Below are 20,057 nucleotides of genomic sequence, written 5' to 3'. Positions count from 1 at the left end.
CTATATACTTATGTGATGACCTGGAGCCGTCTAGAACAAAATTAGAATTATATTAATACCATCAGCTGTGCACGGGCGTTGATATAGAACAACGGGGACAGGTGAAAATGAGTGCCCCGACCGGGACTCGAACCCAGGATCTCCTGCTTACATGGCAGATGCCCTATCCATCTGAGCCACCGAGGGCACAGATGATAGTGCAACTGCAGGGACTATCTCATGCACACCTCTCGCGAGACTCACATTCTCACCTTGTATGTCCACACACTCATTACTCGTGGAAGACATTCTTCCAAGTCCCGTAAGAGGTTGGGGCATATGTGTGCATCCACACAGAAGAAGAAGGTCATGGCTGGTATCGCCAGAACTATATACTTATGTGGATATGGTGTCTGTTCTTTCGGACATGTCCAAAAGAACAGACACCATATCCACATAAGCTACTTTTTTCATCCTATTCCAGAAACAGAATTTGTCAAATTCTGCAAATACTCTCTGTTCTAGTGTCAGTTCCTTCTCCTATGAAGTAAATTTCTTTCCAGCAAGCATGACATACAGAATAACCGTGTATTATTAGAAGAAGGTGAATGAAAGATCAAACTAAATTTCAGTGGATACACTGTTACAGTTATCAATGATGATGTGTTGTTTAGGATATCTTCTTCATGAAAGAAAGCTTTTCTTGTACTACTCCTTGACATTTTGCACCCTACTTCCAAATAAAACTATTTATTATGGACAGCAACACAGACCAGTTATCATTTTGTCCAAGTAATCTTTGAGGTTTGTACCCAGAGTATCTGGCGAAACAGTGACCATGAGTTTCCAACAAATGAAACTGTTCTTTGGTGAACTCTCAATCATCTTTGCCCATGATTTTGATTACTGTTTGTGTTTGGACTTTCGTGTGACGTGATGGCACCCATCAAAATCGAAAACTAAATATGTGTGATGTAAATGATGTTTTACATAGTAATAAGTGTGGGAATTGCAAAAAAAGATGATGAAAAGATTGAAGTGTTCAGAGCGCAGCGTTTGGCTGCATGAAAAATGTGCAGGAGTCAACCTTAAATACCTGGAAGAAACAACAACCTGGCTATGCGCTTTGTGCACCATGGAAGCCACATTGGTGCAAACTAGACTTAGAATGGAGAAGTTAAATAATTAAAGACATTCAAATGCAGTTGCACCTTCAAAAACAAACACATGATCAAACCAACGAGCACTTATTGAGTATTGGCATGAGTGATGATCTGGTGGTGTCATCAGATTTGAATGAAATGAATTCTCAAAATGACAAGTCTGATTTTGTGTTTCCTAAAAAAAATATGGCAGAGTCAAATCCCAGGAACATAACAATATCTTACTTTCAAATAAATTTGAGGTGCTAGTCTTTGCTGAAAATGGCAAAAACAGCAAAAGTCTGTTCCAGTAAATGTGTGTTGTGGATAACAGACATACAAGTATACAATCTAAAAGTGGTAAGAATTGTGAACAGAGGACTAAATGAGTGCAATGGCAGATGGTCATGGTTGTGGATTTACTCATCTTCTCAGTGAACAACCCACAGTAAATGCAAGCACCTTCATAAAGCCTGGTTCATCTATGTCCGAAATATGTAAACACACATGGTTCACTGATGTAGTAAGTTTTTCCTCACAGGATTATGTTGTGCTCTGCAGTGGATCAAATGATGTAAACAAAAACACAATGCAAAAAGCAAAACTGGAATTAAAAAAGTGCTTAGCACAGCTGACGCACACAAATGTTTCATGCTGAACATCACACACCAACATGACTTACTAGCGTGGTCATGGTTAAACAAGGAAATTAATGCTGTCAATGAACAAATATCAGCATTATGAAAATATTTCAAAAATGTAAAAATCCTGGATGTTAGCAACATCAGCTGCAGATTCCACACCGCACATGGGATACACCTTAATAGCCAAGGGAAAAAACTGATCATTAAAAATATAAATGATAATATCAACAACAGGAATCAAATAACCAAAAGCACAATCCTCTTAAGCTGGCACCCTCACAGCACAGCTGAGACAACACCAACATTTTTACTACGAAGAAACCTCAGAATTTTTATGGTGAATCACACAAGAGATGTGCAGCATAAATCATCTGATTCATTTTACCTGGGGCAGCCAGATGACAGTAGTCAAGAATTGTGTGTGTCCAACCAGCCAGACATCAAAACAAAAAGAGTGTTTTTCTTGCATATTAATATAGAGTCAACGAAAAATTAACTTGAAGAAATTGAATACTGGTTGGAAGAATTAAATTGTGATTTTTTGCTAGTAAATGAACACTGGGTAATTCATAGTGAACTTTAATTAAGTGTACCTTATTGATACCAATCAGCAACATATTACTGTAGAACAAATTTGAAGCATGTTGGTGTTTCAATCTATATCCGAGAAACAAATAATTTGGAATCTGAAGTGATACATATAATTTTTCTATGTGTAGAAGCAGTTTTTGAAATTTCATCAATATTGACAGCAAGTCAAGAACTAATAGCTGTATCAGTGTACCACTCCCCAAGTAATAATGAAGAATTATTCATAGAAAATATTGAAAAACTGATAATAATGCTCTTACAATATAAAAATTGCAGAGTTCTGATATTTGATGATATAAAATAGACATTAGGTAAAAGACCACAAGCATCTATTACACACATTAAGATCACTTAACTTCTGTTGTCTAAATGATACACCCATCAGGCTCAATGCATGCTTAGATAATATAATCTGCAACTTTCAGCTACATAAAACTGAATTTGGTACTGTAAACTTCATATATCAGATCACGCAGAACTGTGGCTTAGGCAGCCTCTAATCAACAAACCACACAGTTCTTCAGCTGAACTAGGAAGAGTAATCAGGCCACTCAATTAACATAAACTGAATCAGTTAAAAACAAATCTTAATCACGTAAACTGGGATACAGTACCCACTTATGATGTGTCTGCTAATGAATCAACGAAGAAATTTCTAGAGTTGCTAGTAGAAAATCTTGACCCAGATTGTCCCAAATATAAAAAAATACATAAGGCAGCACCAGAGTAATAAACCTCCGAGTGCAACAAATCAAGCTGAGAGGAAAACTTACACAGCAGTGAGGAGATAGTATTGATCTGAAATTAGAGCAGCCAAGAGGTAACCCAATGACAGTTACGTAACAAACTCGACAAATAAGTGTAAAGCAGCACAGAAAGTTATCAAAGCAGAGATAAGCTTTGAAAATATGTACAACAACATTCCAGTTCAACCAAACATCTTGAGTGCACACTTTACCAGTTCTGGCTCAAATTACAAACTCACTGAAGATGCAAATAAAACTGAATTTTTGCTTCCAGCTCTAGATAGTAAGCAACATGACAACTTCTGCTGGTCTCATGTAACCTACAGACAAGTTAGTGAAGCAACTGCTAAACTTAGCAACCCAAAAGCAGAAGACTTCTATGAACTTTCAAGTTATGTAATAAAAAATTTAAAGAAAGACATTATAGTGCCACTAACTAAAAACATCAACCAAATGCTACATGTAGAAATCTTCCCAAATTGCCTAAAAATTACTATTGTAAAACCTATCCATAAGAAAGAAGATGAAACATCTCCTGGTAACCACATCCCAGTTCACTCATACCAATCATATAAAAAATAATAGAATATTGTATGCACAAACAGATTAACCAGCTCTTTGAGAAAAATGATCTACTTAGCTCCTCACAATATGGTTTCAGACCTCATCTTTCCATTGTCAAAGCAGTTGAGACTCTCATCACAAAAGTATATGATTCTTTAGTGGCTAAGAAAACAACCTGTACAAATTTTCTAGATTTGAGGAAAGCTTTTGATATTGTCTCCCATAGTATACTTATCAAAAAGCTCCAGTACTATGGGGTTGGAAAAAATGTTTGTCACCTTATTGCATCATACCTAAGCAACAGAAAGCAGATGGTAACTGTAAACAACCAAAGATCAGACTTATTACCCATTACAAAGGCATTGCACAGGCTCAGTAGGGGGTCCATTCCCACTAATTGTACATATAAATGTCTTACCCTTGCCGTGTCGGGTAGTATTATATGCAGATGAAACAACTCTAATCACACAAGTTGATGATCTAGAGGAGCTGTGACATAATGTAAATGTAATAATGAACCAATGCACTAACTGGTTCCAGGCAAATATTTACAAACTAATAACAATAAAACTGAACACACTATTTTTGATTTAAGTGTTTCCAATGAAGATAAATCCAAGATTCTCTTGGAGTAAGTGCTGCTATACACTGATTAGCCAGAACATTATGACCACTGGCCTGCTATCAGTGTAAACCCATCCAGGTGATGGCAGCGTTGTCTGGCAAGGAATGACTGCTAGTCAGACACAAACACGGTGCACGTAGTATCAATGAGTTTGGTGTCCGTGTGTAGAATGGGAAAGGCATGTGATGTATGTGAGTCCGATCGAAGGTGATTGTGATGGCCCAGAGACCTGGCATTAGTGTTTCAGAAACTGCACAGCTTGTCAGGTGTTCCAGGAGTGCTCTGGTGGGTATCTTCGGCACATGGCAAAACCGAGATGGAACCACGTCCAGACATTGTGGGGTCGGGTGCCCACCCATCATTACAGATGTTGGACATTGTAGGCTGGGCAGACTGGTTAAACAGGACAGGCTGTGAACTGTGGCAGAACTAACATTAGACTTTAATGCTGGGTAATGATGGGCCTCCACAGCCAATGAGCCATGTGTGTGCTAATATTAACACTATGACATCAGCAACTATGACTGAAATGGGCACCTGACCATTGGCACTGGGTGTTGGTGCAGTGGTAGAGTGTTGCATTGTCTGATGAATAATCCTCATACCTTCTTCATCAAGTTGATGGGAGGATGCGAACCCATCATCTTGCATGGGAACAGCTTCTTGACACCTGTGCTGTGGGATGGAGACAAGCTGGCAGCAGTTCCATTGTGCTATGGGGAACATTCTGATGGGTATCTATGGATACAGTGGAGCTCATGTAGTGTACCATGATGGCCAAGGAGGATACACTTGCTCCTACCAAGGCTTCTTTGCTTCTATGCCATGACATGTCACCACTGTTATCCATGCCAAAGGTGTACATACCGACTACTACTTAGGGGTCATAATGTTCTGGCTGATTAGTGTACATCTGATAGCCATTTTTTTGCCATTTCAATACAATGTTTGAGCTGGGGCACTTACCCCATAGAAGAGTTCCATAGGTAAGGTGGGAGTTGAAAAATGCAAAATGTGCATATACTAACAGGGTTTTGCTTACATTATTCCTAGGTTTGTACAGCAAATAAATCACTAAAGACAGTTTTGAGCACAAATCTTCTGTGTGACCCATCCAGCCCATTACACCAATAACATTTAAAACATTTGAAGATGAATAAATTGCATTCTATTCTACTTTATTCTACTCAGGTTTCATTCACATTCACAAACTACACAAAAAATCCTACAGACTGCACCTAAATATCTGTTTGTCAAAAGCCTGTAATTTCATTTCTCAGCATATGCAAGTTTTTTTCATGTGCAATTTCTTCTTCTTCAAAAACGATCACATGATCAAACCAACGAGCACTTATTGAGTATTGGCATGAGTGATGATCTGGTGGTGTCATCAGATTTGAATGAAATGAATTCTCAAAATGACAAGTCTGATTTTGTGTTTCCTAAAAAAAAAAAAAAATGGCAGAGTCAAATCCCAGGAACATAACAATATCTTACTTTCAAATAAATTTGTTTAAATGAAGTGAACTCATTCCACTGTGATGTCTACAATATCAGCACAGTGCGTACATTCATTCTATGATCTTCTATTAGTACATCATGTTGATCTCTTAATGGTGTCATTAATAGCAGAACAGAGATTACATCAACTTGTGAGATAGTGCACCCATGTTTAAGATCATTAACTCAGAAGCACATATTTTGCAGTATCAGAGCAACATTTGTATGAAATTGACTTAATTTGGTTTTGATTTGCACAGCTACTAAATCCTTCAATGAAAATGTTTAATTACTACATGACACTCAATTTCCTCTGTTTTGTGTGTTATCAATCACACTAAAAACTTCAGATTCTTTCCTCTTGAAACTTTCAATACAAGCATTACAAGAGATGAGGTTACTAACTCTGAGATGCAGTTTAAGAAAATTTCCACATTTGCTTAGTAATTTACTTCATTTATCCATTTGTACTTGTAAGCGAGTAAAAATGCTTACATGTTATAGCATACATGATGATTATGAGTGAAAGTACCACCAAATACAATTGTTATGCAATTATAACATATAAACAGTAAAATAAACTTGAAGGGTTTGGACCAGAAAATCCCAATGAGATATTTCAGTGCAATGGGCTCCCCAAAATTAAAACCTTGTATGTAATATTCTGATGAAAAGTTAACTACTTGTTACTCTTCACTGAAGAAACAGTGAGCAGAATGATTCATTTAGGTATGTTACAATTGTGATTCCCCGCCCAAGTTGAACCAGAGAACATCATTTGTAACAAGATGGTGCATCTTCTTAATGATATAATTCTGCACATCACTCAGTACATGAAATGTTTTCCTGTTACTAGGTTGGCCATAATGAACAGGCTAATCTGTTGGCTCACAAATATATATTTGACTAAAACACACACAGTTACAGATAACCATTTGTATATGGAGCTACAATGCAAACGCTCATACCAAGATACACTTTGTTATTGTGGGTAACTGTCTGTTTGTGATTAACTGGTTTCATCCAGCATGCAACATGTGAAATGCTCTTAGAGCTTCATCTGTTGTTAATGAAGCAGTCGGCACTTCTGTCTATCAAACACAAGATACATCTTGAGAATGACTGAGCACCCCATTTTGGACACCTCTTATTCCACAATTCTCTCTCAGTAGTTACAACGATATCTGCACCACAGGACTCCCAGATTTCCTTCCACAGTGTGAGAATACTAGATGTAATTGATATCTCTGATCAATGTCCATAAATCTCTAGACTTCTACCACTTTCCTGGTAACTTTGTTCATCATTATCCCTTACACATTGCCTTCTTCTGTTTTGCAGGCACATGCTTTTATTGATGGCGATTCAGGTTTTTCACATGGTTATGAGTTTGTATCTCCTCATTCACTATCATTTTGGCCTTTTACCTGACTTCTTTTGTGATGCCTTGATATTTATATATTCCGATTTTTATTTTTAGTATTTCTTACTATGTTGTATACCAACACTCAAGCTATGAATATTTAAAACTGAGTAACATACAGGGTTTTTTGACATTTTTTTAAAAGCCAGCAACAAGTACAGGAAGCAGTATTACGAACATGTGCCAACAGCAGAGAAATATTATGATCTAATACCAACCGTGTCCTGCTGATAGCTTGTCCTACTCTGTTACGAGCAACAACTTTGTAGATTCCCACGTCAATATGTAATGCAGGTTCTAATCGCAAAAATGAACGTCCTTCTTCATCTTCTCTCACCTTAACACGGTTGCTCTCTAACACCACCTGATCATTCCTGGTAACAAAACATAAAAATCAAATTGTACAATGATTCTACAACTACTACTAAAATTTTTATAATATTTTCAATGCAAATAATTAATAACAAGCAGGTGACATACTTGAACCACTGAACAACTGGTTTTGGATCGCCAACTACAAGGCACGATAATTCAGCTGGCTGATCCTCAAGAACTGGCAGAGGAGTCTGTGGTTTTTCTCGGAAGAATGGAGGCTGCAAGACATACCAAAATTACCATTACTTTAAAATACTTACTTAAGTTAGTAAGTGTTATAAAGTAAAATTGTTCTGTGGCTGTCGTAAATCTCTCACCAAATCCAGTAAAATATACATATGACAATGGAAAGTCCTAGGTGGAACACAAATAATAGGAATGAAGCTCACAACTTGCTGTATAGCTGAGGTGTTGAATGTTCAGTAGGTACACAAATAAGACTGAAATTCAGTTTTGTGTATGTGCTTATCAACCACTCAATGTCTCATTTACATGGGACATTGTTACTTTTATTTCTTGCATTCATTATATTTCACCACTACAATCTACTTCATTTTAAATAACCAGAGAATTATTTTTCTTACTCCTAAGACTTCATAAAGACATTATCAATTGGTGAAATCAAACAATAGAAAGTGTAGGATCAAATATCAACAATATTATGAACAGGATAGATTGCTACTCACAAGACATGTTGAGTTGCAGACAGGTACTATGAAAAGACTGTCATATTTATGGTAATATTAATCTATCCTTTTCATAATATTATTTACTGGTGAATTATTTCCAAGTGAAAATAAGGATATCCTGGGGACTACTGGGCAAAAGTAGTAAGTAATGTTGGTATTTCAGTTGCTGTAACTTAGGGAAACTTGGGAGTCAGAAAAAGATGGAAAAACTTGAAGCCACATAAATGTTTCCTTAGTTACTTGGCATAATGAGAATGGTGTAAGAAAAATATATGAAGCTGAAAGATTCTACCTACAGCTATAACTTGCGCAAAGCAGTTAGTCTGTTAGGAGAAGGAATCAGGATGTAGGTAAAATGAGCAAGAAAATTTTGGTAAATATAAACCTCGAGAACATACAAACAAATCTTCTGTAGAAAAAGTATTTATTCATTTTTCAGGAAAGCAGTTCTTCAGAAAAGATAGGTAAAAAGTTCTTTTCACTTTCAAAATGAATCTGAAGCATTTGCCACCTGATGAAATGGTAAAAAAGGATTTTTAAACAATTATGGAGAGTTTTAGAGAACAGACCACTTAGTGCAAGAGATAATGGAAAATATGTACACAATGAACAAGGAATATTTTTCCTATCCCTTTTAAGCTAACAGTCACTAACCTCTCTAATTATTAAGCAAAAGCATGCTAAAGGTAGTACTTGTTTTAGCTACCTGTCCTTCTCTCTTGTATTCAATTATGGCCTCTGCTTCTGCATGCCCATCCAACCTAGTTCCAAGCTCATGTCTTAAACGCCGAAGTGAATACACTTCCCCTGAGCCATATTTATTTATGCGTTCTTTTCTTTCATCATCTATTTCTTCATCCATAACATCAGTGAAACGACGCCGTTCTCGTATTACAGGTGTCTGTGAACAAAGTTTATTTTTTTTATTGTTAACAAATATGAATATAAAGGGACTCTTTTTCTTACACATCTATAAGATTATAGACACTGACCCTCCAGTCATATGGAGCAGTTTCTGTCAAGTGTGCTGAATAACCAGGAGCCCTGTTTGCTGCAACTTTCATGTATTCTCGCAATCGCACGGGAAAGTCGACATCACGCAACTGAAGCAGATATGTATCAGGACCATACTGGTAGCTGTAACAGACAATGTACATAAGCAGGAATGCAGAAAATGATGCAATTTATCTATGAGTATGAACGCGAAGCAAAATGAAGGTACACATGGCCCAGTAATATTCATATGTAGGTGTTCTAGGTGAGTTGTAACTTTAGATTTATTGACACATTACTTTTTGTACAACAATGCACAAAAGCAATACTTATTCGGAAATCTAATACAGAAGCGAAACACTAAGCCATTTGCAAAATGTTCCCATAGTCTGACACTTTGCATTGCCATCTGAATCAGTAAACACCATGGAATATCAAAATTTACAATGACATGCTTAAAATGCCACAGGTATTGACAGTCAGCATGAAGTGTGAGGCCTAAAGGATGATGGTTACTTTTTTCAGTGATGTTGCATATGGAGAGAATTCAAGCTTTTAAATGTGCACAAAATTCCATTCTCTTTGGTATTAGTCACCCCCATGCGTATGTGCATTTGTCGTGCTTTACATTTCACATTGTTTTTGTGAGATACATTGAAGTTGCAGGGTTCAGTTTTAGCATGATAGTGCAATGGGAGGTACAAAATTAGCTACATTGCAAAACCTGCACATTTCTCATGTTAATACTTATACTTATGTATATAAGGTGACTCCCAGCATTTCCTTTGTCATCGAGTAAAATCAAGTGCATCACATAAATTCATTTTGAAAACTTAGGTACAAAAACTTCACACAAAACTTAAACATGTTTTTCATGTTATGTGATAGATTGTGTAGTATTGAATAGTCAGTTGTCAACATAGCCCGTGCTTTTCAGGAATGTGATAATTATATTGTGCTTTTCAGAAACTACAGCTGTAGTATTCTCATTTACAACTAGCAGTTCCCAAATTTTGTAATATATTTATCTGAGAAAGGTATATTTTTTAGAAGTTTCAGACACTTGTTATGAGTGTTTTGCATAACTCTTTTGTAGTAAATTTGCGTTTGTGATTTACAGTTACTGAAAATAAGTAACATCTCATGTCACACCAGTTCTCTCTTTTAATAGGAGAGTATATTGTCTGCATTTGATGTAAATTAATGCTACTGTTGAATTTTGCTAGTGAACATAATCTGAAAATCATTTCAGAGAAACAGTAAAATTTGTACTCATCTGGACCCACTGAGTTTATATCTCATATCGAAATACTATACCAAACTTTTCACCTTCCAGAGATAACCTGAAGATGGCAATCACACTGAAAGAGGTCTATTGTAATAAACAATATAATTGAACACGTTAGTGTCTTGATCTCATAGCGTAATGGTAAAATTTGTACTAAGATTTCTGTTGTCATAATTGATATCTTGGTTCTGGCCATGAATCAAAAAGCTACTGGTAATACTTGTAGCATATCAGACTCATAGATTAAGAGAGAATCAGCAAATTTAGTATAAAGTGATTTGTTTACTATTCTATAAAATACTTGTTAACTGCCCTGTAAAATATTACACCAGGCATAATGCAGTCCCATTGTGTTTGCTGTTCTTGGGCTGGGGAGGAGTTGGTTTCTATTTGTAAGCAGCTGGAAATCACCCTGCCTACTGTCAAGCAATTAGAAGCAGCTGCAAATGGGTGTTTTGGGAGAGCTACCAGGAGCTGTGCACCAGAGATACCAAAGGTACCTCAATTACTATCCTCTATGTGGACACTGTCTCTCCTGCAGAAAACACGAAACCCATCATTACTTGTCCTCTTGACTATGAGCAGTGTGTCAATGGTGGGTCTAGGCCTCCTCTATAGTGGAGACAGAGATCAGAAAGAACTCAGGATGTTGCACCCACCCAACTAACCAATAGGTTCACAGTGCTGTCTTCCACCGAAACTGGGCCAGCGAGACTCGCTTCACCTGTTAGGAACACTTGGTGTGTTCTGTGTCAAGGGGCAGTGAACATAAAGGGGTTTGGGTCTATTAATAGTTGGCAGTTAAAACGTTTGTTGAATGGTTGTATGTCTTAGGGAAATGATAGCAAGGAATGGGAAAGAACACTGACTGCACTTAGTGAGTGTGCCTGTGGACCTCAGTCAGCATTTTGAAAAGGATATTTCAGTAGTCATTGAAAGAACAGGGTGCAACCAACTGCAGACTGTGTTGCATCTTTGAAAAAATGACGCCTGCTGTCTGGGCTCTGAGGTCACACTTGGATCATTCCAGCAACTAGCAGAGAAGGTTGAGAAAATCAGTCTTCCTCATGGAGTTTCAATAAAGTTCACATTCTGTGGTACTGTCCCCAAAACAGACTGTGGCCCCTTGGTTCTGAGTGGAGGGGAATGCTTTAACCACAAACACCAAAAGTTCTGTGTCAAGCTAGGCTGTGACTTCTTAGACTTGTGCAACAAGGTTAAGAGTTGGAGGGTCCCCCTAAATAGTTCAGGCATGCAATGCTCATCAGAGGCAACTCAACTACCTGGAAGGGGGGGGGGCAGGGGGGGGGAGGGTGCATACAAGACTTTTTTTTAGATTAGCAGACTCTTCATCCAATCCAGATAAAAACAACTATAGGAAAACTTAGAAGTATTAGGGTAAGACCAAATGAAATGCCTCCCACAGATCAGAGTATCAAAATCCTAGTGCTTAACTGCCAAAGCATTTACAATGAAGTGGCAGAGTTTGAACTACTCATAAAAAGCATTGAAACTCATATAATACCGGGCACAGAAAGGTTCTTAAAAGCTAAAGTTGACAGTAGTGAGATCTTTGGGGAAAATTTAAGCATACACTGAAGAAAAGGGGAATGGGGAGATGGAGGTTATATTTGCCATAGTAAACAAGACATTGAAATACATAGAGAAAGCAATTAAAGCTGCATGTGACACAGTTGGGGCAAGCCTCGGCATCAAGAATGGGCATACAATAATAACAGGATCCTTCTATTAACCACCAGACTCACCTCCTGATGTAAGCAAGAACTTCAGAAAAGCCTCATTTTGTTTGTACATAAATTCCCTAATCATACTGTAATCACTGGAAGAGACTTTAATCATCCAATGATCAATTGGGATAATTATAGTTATGTTAAAGGTGGGTGTGACAAGACATCCTGCCATGCTCAGCACATGTCACACCTGTCTACAAGAAGGTTACTAGAAGTGGTCCACAAAACCACCCTCCATTACCCTTGACATCCATTTCTTGTAGAATCTTAGACCATCTTCTGAGCTCAAAAATAATGAGGTTTCTTGAATAGAACAACCTCCTCCCTGGCAATCAGCATGGATCTTGAAAACACAGATCATGTGAAACCCAGCTCGCACTTTTCTCATGACATTCTGTAGCCAAGGATCACAGCAGTCAGGTACATGCAGTATTTCTTGATTTCAGAGAAAAATTTGACTCAGTACCATATATACACTTATTGTGTAAAGTACAACTGCATAGGGCGTCAGGTGAAACTTGTGTCTGGATTGAGGATTTCTTGGTAGAGAGGACACAGAGTATTATCTTGGATGGAGAGTCATCGACAGATGTAGAAGTGACTTTGGGTGAACCCCCTGAAGGAAGTGCATAGGGTCCCTTGGTGTTCATGTTTCATATTAATGACCTTGCAGACAATATTAATAGTAACCTCAGCCTTTTTGCAAATGATGCAGTTATCCACAATACAGTACTATCTGAATGAAGCTGCACAAATATTCACTTAGACTTTGATAAGATTTCAAATGATGCAGTGTTTGGCAACTTGCTTTAATTGTTCAGAAATGTAAAATTCAGCAGTTCACAGAATGAAAAAAAAAAAACATGGTATCCCATGAATACAAAATAAGTGAGTCACTGTTGGAGCCATTAAACTCTCCAAAGAGCTGGGTGTAACATTTTGTAGGAATGGGAAATGGAATGATCACATAGTCTCCACCATGGCTAAAGCATGCAGCACACTTTGGTTGATCAGAAGAATACTTGGGAAATGAAATCAGCCTACAAAGGAGATTGCTTACATATCATTACATATCATATTCTATAATATTGCTTAACTGTTTGGAGCGTGTTATCAGATAAAAGTGATGGGGGATACTGAACATATATAGAAAAGGGGAGCACAAATGGTAACAGGTTTGTTTGACCTGAGGGAGAGTGACACACAGATGTTCTCTCAAAACTGAACTGGCAGACTATCTCAAGAATCTCAAGACAGCCTTCTTACAAAGTTTTGGGAACTGACTTTGAATGATGACATTAGGAATATACAACAGCTCTCTACATATTGCTCCCATAGAGATTGTGAGGAAAAGATAATACTAATTACAGAATGCATAGAGGCATTTAAACAATGATTCTTCCCACATTCCATAAGTGAATGGATCAAGAAAAAGGTCTAATAACTGGTATGTTGGTGTGCACTCTCTGACATGCACTTCACAGTCATTTGCAAAGTATAGATATAGATAGGTAAATTTGCCTTAGAGGGAATGAGAGATTACCAACAGCCGGCCAGAGTGGCCGTGCGGTTCTAGGTGCTACAGTCTGGAACCGCGAGACTTCTACGGTCGCAGGTTCAAATCCTGCCTCGGGCATGGATGTGTGTGATGTCCTTAGGTTAGTTAGGTTTACATAGTTCTAAGTCCTAGGGGACTGATGACCTCAGTAGTTAAGTCCCATAGTGCTCAGAGCCATTTGAACCAACATTACCAACACTTACTTCCTTATGTAGTTTAAGGGGTATAATTAAAATTATTTAAATGAATACGGATGAAAATAATCATTCAGAGATTACACAGCAGTTGCAATCAAATCTTTATCAAAGATCGGTTTTAAAAATTTAAGCAAATAAAACTTGAGATGATGTCAAAAACAATACCATAAATACACATGACTGATTGATTGCACACAATATAGATTAATTACACACAATGTACTCACATAAAAAAAAAGTTTTGCATCACCCCGGTTCCCAGAACTCCTGAAGATAGACGATGACTATGGATATTGTATCACAGACACAGTCCCTTTGACTGTTCAGAGACATCACTAAACCTGCCCAAAGACGTAAACAACCATGCATAAGCAGCGCCTATTAGATGAAGGGGGTGAGACAACCGATCAGTCCCAGTCATTCCACCAAGAAGGAGGTACATGGCTCATGTTGGCTGTAGTTCAACCATGCCCAGACAGTCAATACCATGGTTCAATCACGTCCACACTGATACTTTGTGCCAGGAAGGGCTCTCAACAAGGGAAGCATCTCGGAGTGAACCAAAGTGATGTTGTTTGGACATGGAGGAGATACAGGGAGACAGGAAATGTTGATGAGATGCCTCACTCAGGCCACCCAAAGGCTACTACTTAAGTGGATGACTGCTACCTATGGATTATGGCTCCAAGGAACCGTGACAGCAATGCCACCATGTTGAATAATGCTTTTCATGCAGTCACAGGACATTATGCTATGACTCAAACTGTGCGCAATAGGCTGCATGATGCGCAACTTCACTCCCAACATCCATGGCAAGGTCCATCTTTGCAACCACGACACCATGCAGCGCAGTACAGATGGGCCCAACAACATGCCGAATGAACCACTCAGGATTGGCATCATGTTCTCTTCACCAATGAGTGTCGCATATGCTTTCAACAAGAGAACCATTGGAGTTGTGTTTGGGGGCAACCCGGTCAGGCTGAACACCTTAGACACAGACACACTGTCCAGAGAGTGCAGCAAGGTGGAGGTTCCCTGCTGCTTTGGGGTGGCATTATGTGGGGCCAATGTCCACCGCTGGTAGTCATGGAAGGCGCTGTAATAGCTGTGAGGTATGTGAATGCCATCCTCCAACCAACAGCACAACCATATCGGCAGCATATTGACAAGGCATTCATCTTCATGGACGACAATTCATGCCCCCATCATGCACATTTTGTGAAATACTTTCTTCACAATAATGAAATCGCTTGATAAGAATGGCCAGAAATGAACCCTATTGAGCATACCTGGGATAGATTGAAAAGGGCTGTTTATGGACAATGTGACCCACCGACCACTCTGAAGGATCTATGCCGAATCGCCATTGAGGAGTGGGACAATCTGGAACAACAGTGCCTTGATGATCTGGTGGATAGAATGTCACAATGAATACAGGAATGCATCAATGCAAGAGGACGTGCTACTGGGTATTAGAGGTACCGGTGTTTACAGCAATCTGGACCACCACCTCTGAAGGTCTCGCTCTATGGTGGTACAATGTGCAATGTGTGGTTTTCATGAGCAATAAAAAAGGTGGAAATAATGTTTATGTTGATTTCCATTCCAATTTTGTGTACAGGTTCCAGAACTCTTGGAACACAGTGTTGCAAAACTTTTTTTGATGGGAGTAGAATGAATAATCACCCATAAAACATATTTAACAGTTCTATACAATCAAATTAGGAGCCAACCCTAGTAACAAAGAAGTTTTAAAAACTCGTGTAACCAAACACAGTGGATACACTCTTTGTTATGGTAAAGGTTTTCCTCTTCTCAGTACAAACATGATTACAATGTTAAAATGTGATGTACTAAGTGTGCTTGTTGCACTACATGTAATATTTTCTGACAGGTCCCCTTTTTAGAATAGATATATGTCTGTCAATGGACTGTTTTTTTTTTCCACCTCCTCTCCCAATGCTTAAGATTAGGTGGGCAGTTGAATACCATTTCAGGAAGGCCAGGAGACATTGTGGGTAGGATGTTCCTCATTTCCAGGCATGATGAAAAATGGGCAAAGCTCTGGAAAGGTATGAAACCAATTGTTCCACTCCTAGACTAGTAAAATTTATTCATGTTCTTGTGAGTCTTCTGACTATTTATCATTGTACCCAGAAATGAGGAACATCCTACCCACAATTCTTCTACCCTTCTTCAATTAGTATTCCATTGCTCAACTAATTTACACAATATCCTGGTCCCTTATTATGCCACACTCCATGCCAATCCCTTTCCACATGGATAATTTCCCTGTGGAAGAGCCCTGTCCAATTCACCCACCCAGCACACCCTACTCCAGTCTCATTACAGGCTTATCCTATCCACTGTACTCTGCTATGCATTTTATGGTGGTTTGCACAGTACAGATGTAGATAGGTGAATTTGCATTACAGGGAATGAGAGATTACCAGTGCTGGCAAACTGGGAAAGCAGTCATGTCACGTATCAGCTATGCTACCATTTCTGCACTGCATTTTATGTGGGTTTGACCACCAAATAGCTGTCCACTTGAATGAAGGGTCACTGTCAAACTGTGGCCAAGAACAAAGCTGACCACCCAGTGATGGAACACTCTGCTGGGCAGAATATGGTTGATTTCAAAGGCTGCTTCACAAACCACGCCATCGGGATCCTTTCCAGAACACCTGGATCCTTTCCAGAACACCTGGTTATTTGAACTATGTAGATACGAGTTGTCCTTGCAACACATCTTTCGTTCCCATAACCCTTACAGCCTCAATCTCCGCTGACCCCCTGCCCACATTCAACTTTACCTTGCCCAAGGGCGCTAATTTCAATCATCATGCACCCACATACATCTCCCTGTAGTTTCCATCCCAATTCACTCATCCACATCATCATCATATTGTGTACACTTGTAGGTGCTGGTGCTGGTACAGTAGTCCTATCCTGAAAACCTGCACCCTCTCCCTCCTGCATTCTTATCCCCTGAACCTGCTGCCTCCCTCCCAGGCATTAAACCCATCAGCTGCCCTTCTCCAACCTTCCTTCCCACTCCCTGCCTTCTTTCTGCTCTCAACCATCCCACCCGACACAACCCCACACGCCAGTCAGGCTACAGAATTGCAGTCACAAGACGAGTTCTGTAACACAGCAGCAGATTATGGTGCAAGTCAGTGTACTGAAAGATAGTGTCTTCTTTAATTGAGAGCTGTGCAGCTGGTGCTATTCTGACCACATTACCATGTCTGTAATTTCAGCATAGACAGCAAGTTAGAACAAAAAATGAATGAGACATTTCATGTGAAACTGGGGAAGCCCTCCATAGTGACACTTGATGTGATTCAACAAGTGTACAGAAATGCTGCAATTAGTTGTGTGAAGTGTTTTGAGTGGCATGCAAGCTTCAAGAACAGAAGAACATCACTGAAAGAAATGAGAGGTCAGGATGAACTTCTCCAAGTAAAACAACTGAAAATGATGAAATAATTCAGCAACTTGTTCATGAGGATCATTTGAGAACAATCCACAACATTGCTGCCAGTGTCAGTGTGTTGTATGGAACAGTTTTAAGCAATCCTCATGTGTGATTTCAACGTGGAGCATGTTGCTGCCAAGTCCGTGCCCAGGCTGCTGATACAGGAACAGAAGTCTGCCACAGACTCTGTCAGCGTGCTTCAGATGACCTGTCTTTCATATCAAGGATCATTATGACTGATGAAATGTGGATGTACAGCTATGACACTGAGACAAAGTAACAGCTTTCACAGTCAAAGAGTTCATCATCTCTGTGACCAAAAATAATGAGGCAAGGCCGCAATGCAACTAAGTGCACACTTATCATCCTTTCCAATATTTGCAGCATTCTACATCCCAAATTTGCCCCTATGGATCAGACCACCAGTAGCGAGTTCTACTCCAAGATTTTAAGGTGTTTGAGGAAAACCATACAGTGAAAGCGGTCAAACCTGTGGTGCATGAAAAACTCACCACTCTGTGTCAACAACATAGCCTGTCACCACATTTTATTCACATATGAGTGTCACTCCAAAAACATAATTATTGTACTTCAGCACCCAACTTATTTGCCAGAATTCGCTCCTCTGAGCTTTGCCATCTTCCTGAAGATGGAGATCCAGCTCAGAGGTTGCCTTTTTGCCAACACTGCAGAGATCACGAGTGAATCGCATAAGGTGCTCGACATTATTTGAAAAGAAGACTTCCAGGGTGCATTTCAGCAGTGGAAGAAATGCAGGAAGCACTGATTGCCTTACAAAGTGACTATTTCGAATGTGATAAAATGTACATGTAGGTAAGTAAATACAGAACTTTCTTGTAAACACAGCTAGTCTCAAAACTTTTTGATGCCTCCTTGTAGCTCACAAAGGGTTTCATGCAAAACCTAACAAAATTTTCAGTCTTGTTTATACGCCTGTCGGTGACTCAGTTCCCTTACTATTTAGTGACTTGTTACCTTTCATCCTGCATTATTTACATTAATTACTTTAAATGCTTTAAGGAGTAAAGATAACAACTCACAAAACAGTTGTAGTCTGAGTTGTCATGAGGCAAATAAATAAGACTGAAAGTTTTTCTAGCTTTTGGACAAATCCTTCTTCAGAGCAAGGGTTGTTTTCCACACCTCCATTAACCATTTTAAGGCAGCTAGCAGCTTTTGTTGGAGAAATAGATATTGTCTAGGCTTCTGAATTCTTGTAGTGCCTCAAGAGATTGTAAGGCAACAGAAGAATTAAATTACATGAATGAAGAAAGTGAGTGTGAGACATGTTCAGATAATTAAATGGTCTGAATACTCTGTGCATATAAACCTACAGAATTCCTGGAAGTACTATAGCAAAACTGTGCTTATGTAAGTTACAGTGTCTCATAGAAAATTCACAAAGATGGTAAGAAAATAAAATGATGTGATGGATCATACTTTGACTTGAATGTGTTAGCTGAAAGAAGTGGATCTGAAAAATGTCATGATTTAATTTGTGAATTGACTTTCATGCTAATTTTTCTGAATGTACTAAAGAAAACAGCAGATTGGTAATCTGCGTTGGTAACATTATTACAGATATCAAATGCAAATATCTGTCTACTGCTTACACCACAGTATTTCTGCTGACTCAGCTACCAAAAGTAGACAAAGTCTCAAGAAAAGTACATAAAAAGAACTTTCAGAAAGGGTAAGTTGGACTTTTTCCACAGTTAACTAAACACTCTAAGCTGATCTCTAGACTACTACCGGTCAAGCAGCAGAAACTATAACTTATTAAATTGCTTTTCAAACAGATTTAATGAATATTTTCTACTCAAAACTTGACAAAGAAAGTAAACAGTGAACTGAAATGAATTATACAAGCAATAAAAAATCTCTTGAGCTAGAAGATATGTTTCCTTAATGAGCTAAAATCTAACAAGAGCTCTGATTTTCTTATTTATGTATATACATATGGGAAAGTTATGTTGGTAGCTAAAAAATTTGGTAAATACAATAGAACTCCAATTGCCTGGATGATTAGGGACCATATGTGACCCAGATAATCAAATCTCTGGACCATTTCAATCAAATCAACTGTGGGTTCTTGGTAGAACATTGTAAATTATCTAAACAAACACTATTTTTTGCTTTGTTTCACAAATTTTATTACGATCACTGCACATCCTAGGTTTTTGGCTATAAACCCATTTTCAAGTGCATTACTGATTCCAAAGGTGATAAAGCAAAGATAAACATCTCAACTTCTTAATGTATTGATTCTTGGTTTAATGTAAAATTACTTCAGTGACCGTTTTCTGACATGTTACATATGGAATTACACCATTCTTCAATTACACTAACATGACTAACATACCAAGGAATAAAGTTACGCATCAGGCTAGAACTTTTTATCTACTCGTAGACTGAGGCCCGAAGTTTTACTTCTCTACACACACACACACACACACACACACACACACACACACACACACACACACA

General features: G+C 38.5%; 1 protein-coding gene and 1 non-coding gene across 4 annotated transcripts in view; both read right to left on the bottom strand.

Annotated features, from left to right (window-relative positions):
• Positions 1-20,057, bottom strand: part of LOC124593678 (obscurin) — a 688,571-nt gene that overhangs the window by 37,134 nt on the left and 631,380 nt on the right. For all 3 annotated transcript variants that reach the window (XM_047131972.1, XM_047131974.1, XM_047131973.1), the window contains 4 exons: positions 9,271-9,415; positions 8,985-9,179; positions 7,695-7,807; positions 7,433-7,588 (listed from right to left, as the gene is read on the bottom strand). In XM_047131972.1, coding sequence (XP_046987928.1) covers positions 7,433-7,588; positions 7,695-7,807; positions 8,985-9,179; positions 9,271-9,415 — 609 coding nt within the window. The remainder of the gene's footprint in view (positions 1-7,432; positions 7,589-7,694; positions 7,808-8,984; positions 9,180-9,270; positions 9,416-20,057) is intronic.
• On the bottom strand, positions 113-187 carry Trnat-ugu. The gene has a single exon. It is a non-coding gene; the product is annotated as a tRNA-Thr (tRNA).

Source organism: Schistocerca americana, chromosome 2, assembly GCF_021461395.2.
Source record: "Schistocerca americana isolate TAMUIC-IGC-003095 chromosome 2, iqSchAmer2.1, whole genome shotgun sequence".
Lineage (NCBI taxonomy): Eukaryota > Metazoa > Arthropoda > Insecta > Orthoptera > Acrididae > Schistocerca > Schistocerca americana.
Note: the sequence above shows the minus strand (reverse complement) of the source record. Positions and strands in the feature narration are given on the sequence as shown.